The 18,761-nt window shown below is 44.0% G+C and overlaps 1 protein-coding gene across 2 annotated transcripts in view; it reads left to right on the plus strand.

The window, feature by feature from the left end:
- The first annotated feature begins 384 nt into the window (after window positions 1-384).
- AFF1 (ALF transcription elongation factor 1) overlaps window positions 385-18,761 on the plus strand; it is a 166,229-nt gene continuing 147,852 nt past the window's right edge. Inside the window, exons 1-2 of one of the 2 annotated variants that reach the window (XM_077814998.1) lie at window positions 385-601; window positions 11,651-11,713. In XM_077814998.1, coding sequence (XP_077671124.1) covers window positions 11,679-11,713 — 35 coding nt within the window. In that variant the 5' untranslated portion in view covers window positions 385-601; window positions 11,651-11,678. Of the gene's footprint in view, window positions 602-7,218; window positions 7,235-11,650; window positions 11,714-18,761 lie in introns of those variants that run through there. The other variant, XM_077814999.1, reaches the window with a different exon arrangement.

Raw genomic sequence — 18,761 nt, forward strand, 5'->3', positions numbered from 1 at the left:
CCCCAGTGCCCCTATGGGGTGGACTATTTAGTGCCCAGGGAACCCCCCTTTAGGTGTGCCTCACTCTCAAGGGCCTGCCCTGGGTCACTGCTCTGCAGCAGGGGCTGGGGACGCAGCTCTCCCCCCCCCCCCCCCAACCCAGCCAGGCAAGGGAGCCAGGCCCCGCCCCTCTGCAGGGACTGCAGGGCTGGGCAGCCTGAGCAGCTGCTCAGGTTGCTGCAGCCGCTGCGCGCTCGGCCTTTCGGGGGGAGGATTCCTGCGCGCGCGCTCGGCTCAAGGGGGCGTGTCCGGAGCGAAGGAGGCGGGGCTTGGGCGCTTCCCCCCCCCACCCCCATCCTACCCACCTTGTGGCGCGCGCGCCTCCCTACGCGTTCCACCGCCCGGACACCTCCCTCCTGCTGCCCGACGCGCGCGCAGGCTGCAGCAGCTGGAGGCAGGGGCGGGGGGAGCCTAATCGGGCTGTCTGCTGCTGCAACAGGTCAGGGAGGAGAGGGGCGAAGCAGCATCTTCGTTCTCCCCTCCCCCTGCAAGGAAGGGAGCGCTCAGGAGAAGCCCCTGCCCCAGCCCTTCCCCTGAGGGAGCTTGCATCGATTTGGCAGAGGTGAGAATGGATGTAGGAGGGATGTTGGAGCGGGAGAGCCCCCCTAGAGCTCTCCTGCTCCCCCCGCCCTGAAGGGATAGAGGGGGCGTTTGCAGCAGTGCAGGGGGAGAGAAGGAAGCGGGCAGTTACCAGGGGAGGTTGTTGGGAAACTTTTCTCCCTTGTTTCCTGCGTTGGGTTTTCCAGCCTTCAGGGATCGGCGCTCACACTTTCCCATGGCGGGGGGGGGCTTTGCTTTGCTTTATAAACAAATGCAGCAAGAGCGTGAGTGTGAAAGCAAGCAGCTGCCAGTCGCTGTATTTAATGATCTTGTGACTTTAAAAAAAAATTGTCCGGAGTTTGGGGGAGGGACTGAACTCCTGATGGGGGTGTGAGAAGGGTCTGTTGACGTTAACTGCAAAACTTCATTGTCTTAATTAGCTTTGCACGGGATTTATCACTCCCATTTGTGTAAAATGTTGTATTCGTTCTTAAAGACAGCTTAACAGCCACCAAGTATTGGGTTTTGCAATTCAACTCTACAGGGTTATAAAAATCTGTATAATTTCAGCTCTTGGCTTCTGGGTGGTGAGTCATTTTCCAGCAATTGTCTCTCTTTTTTTTCTTTCTTCAAACTGTGATTTTTTTTCTCTTTTGTGTTTCCACATAAAATGCAGCACTGGGCTAAGTATCTAATTTATTCCCCTTATACTGGATGGAGTAGACTACTGTTTTGCTCAAAAGTCATCTGTATTTAGTATGGTTGGTAAGACTTACAAAGGGCTTGCTCATATGACAATCATATGCTATAAATATGCACTCTGATAATTTTAATGATGAGATAATTACTGGTGTTTATTATTTTATTTTTTGAACTGATCGTTTATATTGTTGTTGGTTTATAATGGAAACATGGGGAAACATTATAATGAAAACATTAACTATAGGTAAACAAAAAGTCAACAGGTTTCAGAGTAACAGCCGTGTTAGTCTGTATTCGCAAAAAGAAAAGGAGGACTTGTGGCACCTTAGAGACTAACCAATTATATTTGAGCAAATAAATTGGTTAGTCTCTAAGGTGCCACAAGTACTCCTTTTCTTTTTGCAAAAAGTCAACAGTGAGCAATTCTGAAACCTGAGAATAAGTTGGTCCACCAGAGGTCACTCTTTCAACCCAAGGGGCAAGCTTCCAGCTCTACTCTGGCATGTCCTTTCCCCAGTCCTGCAAACTGCTCCACTCTGAGATACTCGCCCATTGAAATGTCTTAAAGCCATGTCTACACTACCCTTTATGTCGCTCGGGGTATGAAAAAAACTCTCCCTGAGTGACATAGTGTTTGACCGGTGTAAGTGTTCGTGTGCACAGTGCTGTGTCGGCAGGAGAGCTTCTCCTGCTGGCATAGCTATCACTGCTCATTGCGGTGATTTTATTATGTCAGTATGGCACGGGTACACGAGTGATCTTACAGTGGCGCGGCTGCATTGGTACAGCTGTGTCGCTGTAAGCTCGCTAGTGTAGACATGGCCTCAGTAGGTAACCCCTAAAGCGTCCATCTACCTTTAACATAATGCAATGGCTCACATTTAAAATTATATTTTTTATAATTTAAAAACAAACCAGAAAGAGGAATATGTATGTGAACTGCTCTAATCCTGTGGCTCTTCAAAGCAATGGAAGACCTCATTTTATTTAAATAGCATTACTAATAGAGGAACCAAATTCTGCTCTTGAATAACAATAGGTTAAGCTGAAGAAGAGTTCCAGTCTGAAATTTCAAAAAGTAATAGAAGCTTCTGTAGCAAGCAAGCTCTATATATCCTTTAAGGCTAACCCAGGCTAAATGCTGGGGATCTTTTGCTTAAGCCTAGTAATCCTTGTTCCTTACAGTCAAAGCAGCATAAAGATACAGTTCCTCCTTGCTCTTCTCTCTCCCCCACCCTCTTCTGCTGGGAGCTAAAAGCTCAGCTGATGGGAGGAATTCCCTTGCAAGACTCTTCTTCTTGGGGGCAGGAAGAGTAAACAACAAAGTCTTTAGTCCTCTTTTTAGTATTCTACTCTCATCTGTCTGGTGTTGATGGGCCTTCCTTGTTGGCCAGGATGTGACACCTTTTGTTGGAGATCAGCACTTGACGCTAGTTAATGTCTCTCTCCTGTCCGGTCACTTACAGTGCAAACACTCAAATTTTACCTTCTGATATGGGGTACAGATGTTATAAGTGAGATTAATGCATGCAGCAACCTACAGGCATTCCATAAAGTCAATATATAATTTGAATGCCTATACTAATGTAACAATACTAACTCACAGGTGAGCCAGACTGATTTCAGCTATGCATTTGTCAGTGTTCAGTTGAAGCATGGGGACCTTGTCCTGAGCTGGCACCTGGTATGCTGGCATCACCCCCAATGCAAAAATGGTGTCAGAAGGTGCTCCTGAATATGCATCAGGGTCTCCCTGCTCCTGACAAGGCATCTGCTACTGCATTTATTTATTTTTTTTTACCTTGATATGGACTGTTTCCATGTCCTATTCCTATAGAGCTAGGCTCTAGTGTAATAGTCTCGAATTGGTCCCTCTGGCTCCGCACAGCTATGTTAGTGGGGAGTGGTCCAATAGCACTTAAATGTTCTGTTATACAGATGAGGCTTAAGTTGCGTGATAGCCCAAACAATGGCATAACATTCCTTCTCTGTGTCAGCATAGCTCTTTTCAGTAGAGGTCAGTTTTTTACTTAAGAAGGCAATGGAGTGCTGCTTGTCCCCCACCCCAGTCTGAGTTAGCAGTGCGCCTAACCCAGTATTAGAAGCATCAGAGCACAGCACAAAGGAGTTGCTGAAATCAGAGCTGACTAAAAACTGACTCGTTAGACAAAGCCTCTTTTATGTCCTTGAAGCCTTTCTCACAGGCCTCAGTCTGTATTCACCTGGTGTGGCTTCCCCTTTTTTGCAAGGTCTGTTATGGGGGTCACAATGTCACTGAACTCCTTTACAATCTTCTGGTGTTAATTGGCCAGATGGATAAAGGATTGGACCTGCTCCTTGGTTTGTGGGACAGGCCAGTTCCAAATGGCTTCTACTTTTAAAGGGTCAGGACGAACAAACTTACTGCCCACCCTGTGTCCTAGATAAGGTACCTCTGTGGCCCCCATCTTGCATTTTCACACCTGGACAGTGAGGCTGGCTTCTCTAGGCCCCTGCAATACAATTCCCACAAGGTTCAGATAATCTAGATTTCAAGGAGTCACTAAAAACAGCCAAGTTGTCTACATAGGCCTTGACAAAGGTCTGTAAACCCTGCAGCACCTCATTGACAATGTGGGGGCTACCTTTCAGAAGTTTAATTAATCCAAAAGACATAATCTTAAACTCAGGCCACATTCCATTATGAAAGCTGACTTTTCCTGGACATCAGCATCTAAGGGAATTTGCCAGTATCCATGAGTCAAATCCAGAGTATTATAAATTTTGCACTGCCCAGTAGATCCAGAAGGTCCTCTATCTGGGGTGTAGGGTAAGGATTAGGTTGGGTGATAGCATTTACCCTTCTAAAATCCACACACAATCTCAGGGTTTTATCCCTTTTAGGTACAATCACGGTAGGAGATGCCCAGGGGCTTTTTGATTTAGTGATTGCTCCCATGCCTAGCATGCTCTCCACTTTCTCCTGAATTTGTCTTTTGTATTTCATCTTTAGCACAGTGTCCTCTGCTAGGAGCAGGGCAGGACCTTGTAGTTTCATGGAATGCATTATTTTGTTCGTTAAACCTGGCTGGTTGGAAAATACCTGCCTGTGTTATTTCAAGAGGGCCAACGTATCCTACTTTTGGGTTGGGTTCACCCTCCCAAATTTCAGTGCTCTCCAGTGGAGTCTCTTCCCCACTCTTCAGGACCAAATCAATTAAAGGGGCAGTAAATGTTGCCTCATCCGCACAATAAATCATATTCACCCCCGTCTCTCTTTTGTGGTAAGTTTTCAGTCTATTGACATGAACTGTTTGCCTCCTTCACTCTGTTGCCTCAAAAGGTCCCGCCCACAAATCCTGAACTTTTGTTTTTCCTAACTAGATTCAAACCTAATACCAAGTCACCTACATCAAAAGACCTTTCTCCAACATGCCTGTTGTACCAACCTTCCAGGGTTCTGATGCGTTATGTCCATCATAGCCTTTAAATTCTCTTTAAAACAAGTGGCATGCTACCTTACAGGCTCTTCTGTACTACCCTTCCAAGGGCCTTGTATTAAATCTAGGGGTCCCTGCACCTCTTTCCCATAAAGGAGATCAAAGGAAGCAAGCCCTGTAGACCCTTAGGGGACAGTCCTCTATGTGAACAACAAATACATTCCAGTCATTCTCTCATTGGGTAGCATGTGTCCTCAGCATAGACTTCAATGTCCCATTGAAACGTTCTAGCATTTCTTCCCCTCCCTCCCCCCCCGCTTTTCTGCTGGTAATAGCTTATCTTAAGTGATCACTCTCCTTACAGTGTGTATGATAACACCCATTGTTTTTATGTTCTGTGTGTATATAAATCTCGTCACTGTATTTTCCACTGAATGCATCCGATGAAGTGAGCTGTAGCTCACGAAAGCTCATGCTCAAATAAATTGGTTAGTCTCTAAGGTGCCAGTAGTACTCCTTTTCTTTTTGCGAATACAGACTAACATGGCTGCTACTCTGAATTCTACCAGATGGTTAGTTTCTGGATTATAGGGTGCAGCCTTTATCTGCCTCAAACCATACAACTCCCATAAGTTTTTGAAAACTCCAGTACAGAAATGAAATGTCTTTATAAAAAAAAAGCGACACTAACATAACATTTACAAATCATAATTCTGCTTGGGTGCTCTACTTCTTTTCCCCAACCTGTAGCTCTCCTATGCCCTTTGGGGGCAGGGACTGTTTACTACCGTGTGTTTATATGGTGCCTCCCACAATGAGAGAGCCCCACCTTCCTCTTCCCCACCAATGAATTCTATACCAGTCTAACAGCAGCTGGGAACACAAAGTTACACTGAAGCCTCTGAATTGTGCATTGATTTGCTAAAAGTATTTTTAAGTGGAAGTGGACGAGAGATAGCGTAACATCTGTTTCAACAATGTCACATCGAAACTGCCCTAATGCAGCTGTTTCAGGTGCCTGGGTCATCTGTGTTTTTTAAACCGCTTAGATGCATCTTACACATTCAAAAAGTTGTGGTTTGTAGGAAAGCTCCCAATTGTGTTCGGGCTTCTTGTTGTCCTTAAATACTTTATATAGGACATATTATGATATCGGCCACAGGAGCCTGGTAAACTAGGGTTGAGGACTTCCCTGCCAGTGTGCCAGGATCCATGACCTGAACTTCCTTCCATAGAATCCTGCCGCTAGAGATTTATTTACAGTTTCTTTTTTGAGATGGACAGTAGTTTCTCTATATACATCCACTTCTTTGTATGACGCTTTTAAAATGTTGATAACAGTCACTTAAAAAATTAGGTTTGATGGGTTAATGATATCCTCTGAAAACTTGTTTAGGTATTTGTCTTCTACTACTGTAGTATCTGAGTGCCTGACAGCTCCAGGAAATAACCGAAGTGGTCATTCATAAGAATTGTGTGTGTGCACATACATACAACTGCTTAAAAAACTATGTTAAAAGTTTGCATTGCTGTTCAAAATAGTATGGAAAAGACATACTTCTTACAGTAAGATAAAGTTATACAAGACAGAAATGTTAAAAGGGTGTATCTATGTATATGGAAAATGAATTTCCCAATTTGCCTCATTGCAGGAGAAATTTTCAGTCCTGACTAAATTCCCCAGCAACTCTGCAGGGTTAAATGACATGATGGCTAAAATAGCAGCAGCTGCTTGGAGTGTTGTCTACGTTTATACTCCCCAGGGGTGGAGTAGAACTGGTGGTATCAGTGATGGGAAATTTGTTGGCAAAAATGCTTAGTGTGTGCCACTTTGCAGTTGTGTTCAACACTACCTTCCTGTCTCCCAACATCAGAGTTTGAACTTAGCTCTTTCTAGCTGTGTTAGAAACTTGTATTATAAAAGTTATAAACCGTTTTAACCACTTTCAAACTCTCTCTCTCCTTTCTAGGTGTTTGAAAGTTGTAGTCTGTAGGTGCTAAGTGTAGAGTTACAAAGCAAACAGTCAAAATTTAAGTCTCTTCCAAATAGCGGTTTATCATCTTTCCCCTCCCATTCCACAGTAAAAGTCTCCCTAACAATTAAAACATGTAACCCATGCTGTTGTGCCTTTCTCCATGGGATTTATAAAAGATCAGTGTTGGAGCTCTATGTCATGAGTGCTAGGTATTGTATGGCTATTAGTGACAGTATTATTGAGTAGCGACTTAGTGGCTTGTAAGAAAAAGAATAAACATACATAAATATTTATAATTTGGATGGTTCCCAATTATGTTTGTTTTTGTTCTTCAAAAAAAGTTTGAAGAGTTGAGGAACATTTATTCACAAACGATTGGATTTTATTTTGAAAATATGTTTAGAAAAAGCATTTCAGTAAGCCATCTGAAAGAGAGTTCACTTCCTGACTCTGGCTCTAGAGGAAACCTCTGGCGTCTTAGAGTTTCTGAAATGTAGTAGGAGGGGGAAGTCACAGACATCATTCAGAACTGGTGAAGGAGGAAACTGTTAAAGATCTGTAAGAGAAAAAATTACTTGTATGTTATGTGCTCACTTTGAGAACAAAACCAGGAATTTTAGCTAGAATTCTTTAGTATATTAATTGACATTGGAGGGGAAAGCTTCTATTTAGAAACAAATATCTTTCAAATGCAAACTGAGGCGAGAGAGGCAGAAACAGGTGACAATTGCAGCTAGTGGTGGCTTACTAAAATGTGATATATGTTAATAACTCTCTTAAATGATTGCAGTGCTGGATTAACACCCCTGGTTGTGTGATCAAGTCAGTGGCAAAACTCCCATTGGCTTCAATGGAATGAGAATTTTATCTCCGAGATTAATGTGCCCTATATCCATAGAGCAGATATAACCTAAGTAGTGGCAGTGCATTCTTCTCTCCCCATGCTTCCCAGTCAATCTGTGATGAATTGGTGTTCCTCTATAGTACTGTACCTCTTGAGGCCCAAGCCTCTCCTGAGGGGCAGACTCCTTTTTGATCATGTGCAGCCAATGTTAGGACCATTTGAGTAGTAGTTTACCCACTTAGTACCCTTCCTGGGTTGTTTACCTACATTAGTTTATTTTAAACCCAACTTGACTGTCTGTCAGGCTGAGCTGCCTTTTCTACAACTGTGTCATCTCGGTTTCTTTTCTTAAAACAAGAATACTGATCATAGAATGTCACAGGTATGTCTTAAACTCTGACTGGGAGCATGTACCGCAAAGGGTTCCATCCATTCTTCATTATTACATAGTATTTGAGCACTATTAATTCCTCTGCTATAATCAAGTAAAATCTATTATATACTTTACCAGCCTCTATTATCCAAGTGTCATGGGCGATGTTAATATGTTCATATAGTAAAGATTTGATACTTGAATGTTCAGCAAAAGTAACAGATGTTGGGATCATAGTCCTGTTTCTGATGTGGGGAGCTTTGGATAACTGAGCTCTGGATAGCCAAGGATGCAAAGCCATGGTACAGTTGCTTTGCACCTTCTGAGTGGAGCTCTGTTCCTTCCATACCTAATGACTGCAACATGAGGCGATGGAGCTCAGCACTTTGTGGGAGGAGTTGAGCACTTGGTAGGATGGGGTTCTGAGGCTACACAGGGACTAGAGATGGGAAAGCCCAGAGAAGTGTGGGAAATGTTAGATCTCTTTAAATTCTCAAATATAAATGGAACAAAACCTTTAGGAGAGGCTGCTGCTCTCCTACATTGTTATGCTCAAAGTGGAATCCCTTGTTTGCATCCTACTGTCTATATGTAACAATGTTTTTATAGTGTCGTCTCCATGCATATCTAGTCCTGAGTCTTTTCAACTGAAAGTTTTGTTTTGGTGGCAGTGATCTGACAGATGCTGTCATAGGTTAATCTGAGCCCACCAAACTTGCTTGATATAGTGCACTGAAGACTGAAAAACTTTCTAATGGTAGTGGACTGGCCTGGAATGAAACTGATGACCTAGAGGTCAGCCTCTTTATCCAGTTACCAACTCATCCACTTCTTTTAATTTCAGTTGGCTGAGCTGAGCTCCCACTGTTTTGCATAATGTTCCTGCAGCCTGTCCTCGGGCCATAAATCTGTGTTATGCTCTCAGTAAGGTGGGATGCTGCAGATAAAGGGTCTGGTCTGAGTGTTAACCATTTCAGTGCTTGTTTTCCTGCCAGAATTTATTTCCAACGTGTGTTTTTCTCTCCCTTCTCCTGGTACCCCTGGGTTGTTGTGGGTTTTGTACTTACACTAATCCAGACCCTATTTTCTATCCTTAATTTCACTTTGGTCTTATTCAAAATCAGTTTGTTGTGGAGCACTTCTCAGCTCTTAATGAAAGCCATTTGTGAAAAAGCCACCTGAAACTTCTTCTAAACCAATTACTGTTGTTAAACGTTTGTGGAACCTATTCCACTGGGGCCAGGTCTACGCTACACGCTTGCATCAGTATAACTAAGTTGCTTACGGGGTGTGAATGGCATAGTTATACCAACCTAAGCCCTGGTGTAGGCAGCATATGTTGGCGAGAGAGCTTCACCTGTCGACATAGCTACTGCTTCTTGCAGAGGTGGATTAACTACCCCGACGGGAGGTCTCCCATCGGCGCGGGAACATCTTCATTTAAGCAGGACATCGGCGGTGCAGCTGCCCCAGTGCAGCATTTTAAGCATAGACCTGCCCTGAGAAACTGGAGTAGATCTGAGGGAGGAATCAAGGTGATTATTGTGGTGGTTGCCACAAGCTTTGTAATAAAATAGGCTCCATGCATTTGCATGGACTTGAGCACAGGGAAGACTTTGGAGATGGCAGATCCAACTAATTTTTTTTTTAAATTGACCTCATTTTTATAGTGCGCAAGAGGGTGGAGTGATACCTGGTACCTGAAACCCAATTGGCTGTGAATAGCAGTCTTTTGTTACAGCCACCCATTTCAATGCACATCTCTCCCTCATTGTAACTGTGATGGGACTTGGTATCTGTGTTCTCTTTTCTGTCTATCTTCCCTGTTCTCCTCACTGCTCTTTCTTTCTTTCCTTTTTACTGTACCTTTTATTTTATTCTATTTTGCTGTATATTTTTTTGTTTCTTCCATTCACCAGAGGGTTACGTGATACTCTGAGTGGAGAGTCCATTGGTATCATTTTGTTCCTTTGCCCCATGTGGCTGTGGTGTGCATGCTTTTGAGGTTGAACTTGTGTGTCCTGGGAACAAAGAGAAGTTCAGGCTGGTAAGCTACTGCTTGAGCCTGTAATCCAGTGCAGTTAGGTACCACAGCTGGGGGAGAGGAGACCATGGTAACTTTCAAAGAGCTTCCCTTTGCTTTAGCCGCATTTATAGGACATATTTGCAGTAAAGGTGTGGGGGTATCAAGGGTCATGCAGCTTCTCTCCCTCCCCTCACCACCCAGATGCTCTTTTCCTATGTCTATCTCCCTGGACCAATCTGGTGCTTCCATGGGTCACACCCCCAGCTGGAAAATACAGCATTGTATGCTTCAAGCAAGTGCTCATGTGACTCCAATGTAGATGTCTCTGGGCCTTGAAATGCTTAAGAGCCCAGCATGAGTAGTGACATCGGATAATGGCAAACTAGGTGCTAGTTCTAGGGATTTCTGTTTGGCAAATATCTGCTCACAGTGCCACACAACGCAAACAACTGCTGAATGTTTTGTGTTGCTCCTAGACATTTAGGACCTAATTCTGCAGGTGATCTCTAAGGAGTATCTCTAAGGTGCCACAAGTCCTCCTTTTCTTTTTGCGGATACAGACTAACACGGCTGCTACTCTGAAACCTTATCACTGTGAGAAGTCCCTTTGAAGCCAACAGTTCAAACTAGTGGAGTTCAGACCAATGGGACAACTTACAGGACTAAGCTCTGTGTTCATTATCAGGTTCTTAGATTGTAAACTTCTTGAGGCAGAGAACTTTTCTTTCTCTGCGTAGTGTAAATCACTGAGCAAAGTATCAAAATTTTACTATTGCATAGCTATCGTCCTAATGCAGTGTAGCCAACTCTCCTGATTTTGTCATGAGTCTCATAATTATTGTTTTCCTTAAAGCCGCAGCTCATGGAGACAAGTGGGTATATGACCATTTCAGCTTTCATTCTTACAGAAAAAGTAAATTTCTACCTGTGTAGCTGTGGAGAAAGCTCCAAAATGTGACCCGAGTGCGCCCTAAAGGCTTCAAAAGCAGATGTCAAATAAAAAGAACCCCAAATCTAATATTTTTACATAATATCATGGTTTTAAAGCCAATATCATGATTTTTGGTGAGCCTGACTCATGATTTTTGAACATTTTGGGCTTGGCAATACTGCTAATGATTTGCTGCCTCAGGCAAACCATCTATTCTGTAGAGTATTTGCCTTGTTAATACATGTCATTCAGGATGAAAGCTCAGACTGCCCTGCAGGTTTGAGGGGGAGAGCTGCTGAAAAATGCCATGCATGTGTTTTGGTTTTGCTTTTTGTCTTCATTCATAGATGATGATCAGAGAGCATTATTTTTGTAGGGGTACCTGCATTTTGCTCAGTTACAGCATGGCTTTAGAAAACAGGCTATCAAAGGAGCTGTCTGATGGATCAGACACCTCTGACAGCCAAAGCTGAAAGGCAGAAATACACACACAAATGTAAATGTCTGTTTCCTCCCTGGATAATTTCTGCTTCAAATTAACAAGAGATTTCAGGCAGGATGGTACTAGAAAGAGAGCCTTTTTCTGGAGATTACACACCCAGCCTCCTGTCCTGCCCTATATGACCATCTACTGGGAGCAACTGTATGGGAGAAAAGTGATCCCATTGGTCCCTATTATTGCTTAAGCAAAGCTTAGGTGGCACCTAGGATCAGGCTGAATATCATGTGCTGTGTCTTACAAAAGGGAAAATACCTGGATATTTTTAACTTGTGTATTCATGTCTCCTTTTCTCTTCCAGATGAGCTGATCTACACTGAAGTGTCGTAATGGCGTCCACGGACACACCAAGCAGCACCAATGGGTAGGAATTAACCCAATGTAACACTGGGCACGCTCTTCTCTTTTACTTTTTAAACTAATTTTCAGATAGGTTCAGATTTAACCTCTCTTCATTCATTTTGAGACTGGTTGTGAGGGGGGAAACCGATTTAAAACAAAACAAAACAATCTGCTGTTCTTTGTAAAAGCCAGAGATTACTGTAACTTTCTGCCATATAAGTGCAATGTAAAATAAAGAATTTGACACCCATTCTCAGTGAGGGGAAAGACTTATCCAGCAGCACCAAAGAACAGTGGCCACAAGTTCTGCAGGTTTGGTAAGTGGGGTGGGGCCCTATCTTAAAACACATACACTGGTTTGATCCCTTCCCCAGGGTAACTGAGAAAACTTGATGCACCCTTTTTCAAACAATTACCTGCATGAGGTTGATTGTGCCATTAAAATGCATTGCTTCTACCCTGTGTCACTCATGCATATGGAGGGAGAGCTCAAGGGCTGTTCTGACCTGAGGACTGAATCCTGCAGGTGCTGAGCTTATCCCTTGGAGGAGCAGGAGGCAGGGGGAAGATGTGTTTAGGATCACTTTAGCAAACAAAATGTATCCATTTGTCTAAGGTATTTAGATGGCCCCCATCACGGTAGTATCTGATCACCTTTCATACATTTATCCTCCCAACCCCTCTGTGAGGTAGAGAAGTGCTGATATCCCCATTTTACAGATGGCAAGCTCAGGCACGCAGCCCAAAGTGTCACAGGAAGCTGGTGGTGGAGCAGGAAATTGAATCCAGGCCAGCTCCCTAATTACTAAGCCCTCCCCTAACCTCTTATCTAAAATTAATCTAGCTTTATTAATTTTTTTCATTAAAATGGCATAGATATGCAAGAAACGTCCTCTTTGTATTCAGATATCCATGTCTGGATACAATGTATAACAGCATGGACAAATAAAAAAAATTATGGGGATTTATTCGATCACTATCCTGCATACATCTCTGCCTCATCATGGGGTCAGATATCACAGCAAAATGAATCTGACAGCTGTTGAGTCTGCAGGATACATTGTGTTCTGCACATGGTTGTTCTCTTGATTCAATTGGAAAAATCAGGACATTTAACACTCTTCACAGTGTGGTTTCTTACAGCTCTGGTGCCAAAGCCAACAAGGTATCTAAACCTCTCTAAGTTAATTGTAACCATTTAGGAAAGTGCATATATTGCTTGTGGAACATCTTTAAAGTATTAGGACCCTATGAATGACAGTGAGGTAACACCAAGCGATGTGATAGGAATTCCTGATGATGGCTGCAAAGAGCCAGTGGGGTGCAGCCTGCAAGATAGTCTGGTTCATTGGCGGGTATGGGTTTTTTTTTAAAAGCTGTTTCTTTTCATTGAAATATTGAACCAGTGATTGGCTATACCCCTCCACATCCCTCTTGCTCAGGAATATCTTTTATTTTTAACATCTGCAGAACACTTTTAAACAACTGTGTGCATTCATAAACTCTGTTACTACAGTCAAAATAGTACTTCACTTATATTTTCCCCTTTCAGGACGATTCTCAATGTCCCTGTTTTCCACTACCAGGTCTAGAGTTGTCCTCCACCTGTGCAGGGCAGGCAAGGACATCTGATTAACGTTTATACAGTGCTACTCGTGGATTAGCCGACAGACATGCGCTATGGCAGAGATGTTGTTGTCATAGGCCCCAGTTCAGCCAAGTGGTGGAACTTTTAAGTATGTGCTTAAAGCTAAACCCATTCCAAAGTGCTTTGCTGAATCAGGGCCATACATATCTTCTCCACCTCACCCAACTTCCTTCCCACCATTGGCCAGCAGTATTGCTATCACTCACAATCCACAGCCTTCGTTGTAGCCATGTTGGTTCCAGGATATTAGAGAGAGACAGAGAGACAAGGTGGGTGAGGTAGTATCTTTTATTGGACCAACTTCCGTTGGTGGAAGAGAGACCAGCTTTAGAACTTCACAGAGCTCTTCTTCAGGTTTGGGAAATCAGTGTGTCACAGTTAATTAGAAGTTGCAACAGATTGTTTAGCATAAGTATTTAACACACATTTCAAGGGACCATTCCAGAATAAGATGGAGAATATGTTATTGCCCTTATATAAATCCATGGTGCGCCCACATCTTGAATATTGCGTACAGGTGTGGTCCCCTCATCTCAAAAAAGAAATACTGGCATGAGAAAAGGTTCAGAAAAGGGCAACTAAAACAATAGGGGTTTGGAACAGGTCCCATATGAGGAGAGATTAAAGAGGTGAGGACTTTTCAGCTTGGAAAAAAGGAGACTAAGGGAGGATATGATAGAGGTATATAAAATCATGAGTGGTGTGGAGAAAGTGAATAAGGAAAAGTTATTTACTTGTTCCCATAATATAGGAACTAGGGGCCACCAAATGAAATTAATGGGTAGCAGGTTTAAAACAAATAAAAGGAAGTTCTTCTTCACTCAGCGCACAGTCAACCTGTGGAACTCCTTGCCTGAGGAGGTTGTGAAGGCTAGGACTATAACAGGGTTTAAAAGAGAACTGGATAAATCCATGGAGGCTAAGTCCATTAATGGCTATTAGCCAGGATGGGTAAGAAATGATGTCTCTAGCCTCTATTTGTCAGAGGGTGGAGATGGATGGCAGGAGAGAGCTCACTTGATCATTACCTGTTAGGTTCATTCCCTCTGGGGCGCCTGGCATTGGCCACTGTTGGTAGACAGGACACTGGGCTGGATGGACCTTAGGTCTGACCCAGTTTGGCCACTCTTATGTTCTTATGTCTCTATTCAGTCCATGATGCTTAGTGTTGAGCAAAGTTATGAACTTAAACACCCAGGCTCATCTTTTGAAAGTATTCTGCAGGTTTCCTTTGGGAATGAGCTTGGCTAAGTGAGATATAGAGTGATCGCATTGTGAAAAGTGTACATGCATAGGTGACAGGGTGTTTGTCTTTTAATCATTTTCCTTAGTGAGTTCACTGGAGAGCATAGTGATTGTCTGGTTTCACCCACATAGTTGTTGTCGGGGCATTTGGTGCACTGGTTGAGATATGCCACATGTTGGAACAGGGATGTGTAGGACCCCGGGATCTTGAAAGGTGTGTTGTGGGGACGTGTTGATCATTGTTCAAATGGAGATGTGTTTGCAGGTTTTGCATCTGTTCTGGCAGAGCTTGCTTCTGATGATGAGTTTGGAGAGATTGTGGGGGTTGTTTGAAGGAAGAGGGGGATCAGGAAAGATTTTTTTTTTTTTTGAGGACTGGGTCCCCATTGAGTATGGGTTGTGGTTGTTTGATACTCTTTTTGGGTTCCAGTTTGGGCTGGTAGGTGACAATTTAGGGTGTGTGGTCGGAGGGGGTTTTATTTCTGTATTGAAGCAGGTTCTCTCATAATGCGATCCACTAGAGAAGTAGAGTGTCATTGTTTTTTGAAGGCAGTTTTGAGTGTGTTAAGGTGTATCTCATCTGAACACATTCTGTGGTATCTGAGTGCCTGGCTGTAGATAACAGATTTCTTGGTGTATTTGGGTGGTTACTGGATCTATGAAGGTTGCTGTGGTGGGCCGTAAATTTCTCTTATACATGGCTGTCTGTAGACTTTCATTCTTGTAGCTGATCATGGGGTCCAGGCAGTTGGTACTAGTATGGGAGTGTTTGAGAGAGAGTTTAATGGACAACGGGTGGTGGTGGTTAAAGTTTGTCATCTGTGCAGAGGATGAAAAGACCACGGATGTATCTCCGGTATATCATTGGTTTTGTGGTGCATTTGTCCAGAAATTCTTCACTGTGGCCCATGAAGAGATTGTCTTATTGGGAGCCGTCCTACTACCCATGGCTGCTCCCATGGTTTGGACAAAGTCTTTGTTGTTGAATGTAAAATTTGTTATATGTGAGGATGAAATGGATGAGTTTGGCAATGTATTTGGGGTGGATATCTGCGGGTGGTCCATTGTCTTGTAAATATTTGAGGCAGGCAGCTATGCTGTCGTGAGGGATGTTGGTGTACAGAAGGAGTGGCCAAACTTACAGACCCTCTGAGCCGCATATGATAATCTTCAGAAGTTCGAGAGCCAGGAGCACCTGCTGGCGCTTGGAACTTCAGCCCCACAGCAAGGGGATCCTCAGAGCTTCAGCCCCACAGGAGCCCCAAGCCCTGGCATGCACACCACACAGGGCTGAAGCCCCACCACCCAGCTGCCGGGAGAAGCCCCGAGCTTTCCCCCACCCAGTCTGGTAGGCAGAGAATGGGGGGCAGGGCATGGGGGTCTCTATGAGACACACTTTAACTGTAAAAGAGCCACATGTGGCTCACAAGCCAGGGCTTTGGCCACCCATGCCTTATAGGGAAGTGACATCCATGGTGGTAAGGATGGTGTTTTGAGGGAGGTTTTTAGTGTTTCAGAGTTTGTGGAGGAATGAATGAACTTCCACAGGAAAATGATAAAAGACAAAAACACCATATCACCTATGGGTGAACACTTTTCACAAAATGATCACTCTGTATCTGCCCTATCCCTCCTCATCTTCAAGGAAACCCACACAATACTTTCAAAAGACAAGCCTGGGAGCTTAAATTCATAATTTTGCTAGATGCTAAAAATAATGGACTGAATAGAGACACGGCATTTATGGTTTATTACAGCAATCTATAACGCACTAACAACTCCCTCTCCCCCTCCCCCCCCCCCGGCTGTCCCCTCTTACTCCACCCCACCCCACCCCCGTGACGGGAGGGGTCGCTTCACATTGAAAGGTGGCTTAAAATATATGTTAACTACTTAAGATAAACAATCTGTTTCACCTGGTATTTTTCATTGTGACATTTTGAGGCTGGGCACACTACAGACCTACATCCCTCCTGTTTCCCAGCTCTGAATAACTCTTTGAAAGCTCAAAAACTTTTCTCTCTCCAATAGAAGTCGATCCAATGAAAGATATTACCTCACCCACCTTGTCGCTCTAATCCACAGCCTTATTTACCTAGTTAAACTGGCTTTTCATGTCTCCTTGCACTCTTGGGTTTCAGTGCGTTGCTGGCTTTGCAGCTCTACCTTGAGGAAGCAGGACTGTGGGATTTACAGACTGAGGGCATGTCTTCACTAGCAACGTTACAGTGCTGCCGCAGCAACGCTTTGCCGCGGCTGTGTAGTCACGGCACGAGACAGCGCTGGGAGAGAGCCATCCCAGCGCCATAAAAACACCCCACTCCACGAGGGGAATGGGGCTCTCTCTCCACTGGCACTTTACAGTGCTGGAACTTGCAGTGCTCGGGGGGGGGTTTCCACACCCTGAGCGAGAAAGTGGCAGGCTGTAAAGTGCCAGTGTAGACAAGCCCTTATTTTCTGTACCTGGGATGCTATCTAGTGTAAGGTTCTGTGGCTTCCTACCCTCCTTCCCACGCTTACAATAGCAACGTAAGGGCGTGTGCCTCCTGCTAGCTGTAAAACCTGTGGCGTGGGGAATATGACCTTACCTAGCAACTTAGTAGTGTGTAATTGTCTCTTTGTTGTTTGAAAGGAGAAGCACTGAGAGGACTCTGGAAGGATCCCAGTATTGTGATTAAAGGGCTGAATCTACTGTAAAGAGAAGATGTAAAATGATAAAATGGGCCTTCATTTCAGCATGTCGGGATCACTGCTTAAGTCCTGAATTTCATGTCCCCTGACTGGGCACACAGGAGCAGCAAGCCACAGACAGTACTTTGGATTCTAATTGTGTGGGGTTTGTGCTTCAGCATCAGAAAAATATTAATTTAGTTAAGAAAGAATCAGCCTCTGAGTGAAAGCAGGAGGCAGTGTGATGGGTTGCTTGGCGATGCCACTGAGGGAAATACAGGGTGAGACCCCATTTTGCTGAGAAATTATTGGTTGTTTTGAGGAGTGCAGCTTGGCATAATATTGGATGCATATGGAAGGCTCACTCATTCCTTTGAAAAGGTCATTCGCTGACCTGGTGCCAAGAACCCCTTGGCAAATAAAAAAGGCTACTGCATGTCTGCTTCAGCTACTTGGAAACACAAACATAATGTGTCTGACCCTTTTCACCTCAGAGTGAAAAGGAATTGCCAGTGGTGGTAAACGGTGGCAATTCTTGTAAACAGAGCTGGGAAAAGACCTTTTAATTAAGACAGCACTGACTCTTTAGAAGTGAGAGTGAGGGTGTGGGTATATGGTGGTGTGTGTGGTTTTTTTTAACCCATTACATTATTAATCCTTAAGTATAATGCAATGTTTGGAAAAATTGGTAAGTGCATGTTTTTGACCTTTTTTTTCTGTGTATAAACAAATGTGTGAATGTGTTATCAAAAGGTTACCTATGCACTTTATCTCATGAGTATTTAATAAAATGGATGACACTCCTTCATCTAACTAGGGACATGGGTTGGAGTTCTTTCTCTCTTCTTTCCTTAATGAGTGGATGCTTTTAAATTTAAATAATCTGACCAGTGGTGTAACAAGGTGTAAAGGGCCCTGGTGCAAGAATAAGTTAGGGCCCCCTTTCACGATTCTCCCACACATCTCCAATCCAGCCCCACCATTTTCCTAGCTCTGCTCCAGCTCCCCAGCTCCACCCAATTCTGCTCCAAGTCCTCACCCCAGCTCTGATCTAGTTCCCCAGCACTCCCCTGCCCCATGCAAAGTGGGCAATACTTTTACCTTGCACTCGGTCTTCGGGAAGGGGGTGCGTCTCCTGTCTCTGGGGCCTCCCACACATGCCTGGGTGCTTCAGTACCCTCTATGCCTCTTCCATGTGTCTGTGACAATGTGGGAATTTTTCATAATATTTTTTGTGATGTATATGTATGCCTCAGTTTCCCCTATACTTTGCTTGGCTACCTGGTAGGGAGGAAAAGGATTGTTTGGTCTTACGGCAGGCTAAGAAGACATAGGTTTGTCTCACCTAGCTGTCTGTGGGGATGAAATGGGTCATTAATAAAGGACTGGCCAAGGTGGACCCGTATCAGTGGAAAATCTCAGAAGATGGTGGAAGGACATTGAAACATTGCCAACAACCCAGAGAGGGGGAAGATTTCCCCACCTCTCAGCAGGGAAGCTGAAGAGA

Source organism: Eretmochelys imbricata, chromosome 4 (assembly GCF_965152235.1).
Source record: "Eretmochelys imbricata isolate rEreImb1 chromosome 4, rEreImb1.hap1, whole genome shotgun sequence".
NCBI lineage: Eukaryota > Metazoa > Chordata > Testudines > Cheloniidae > Eretmochelys > Eretmochelys imbricata.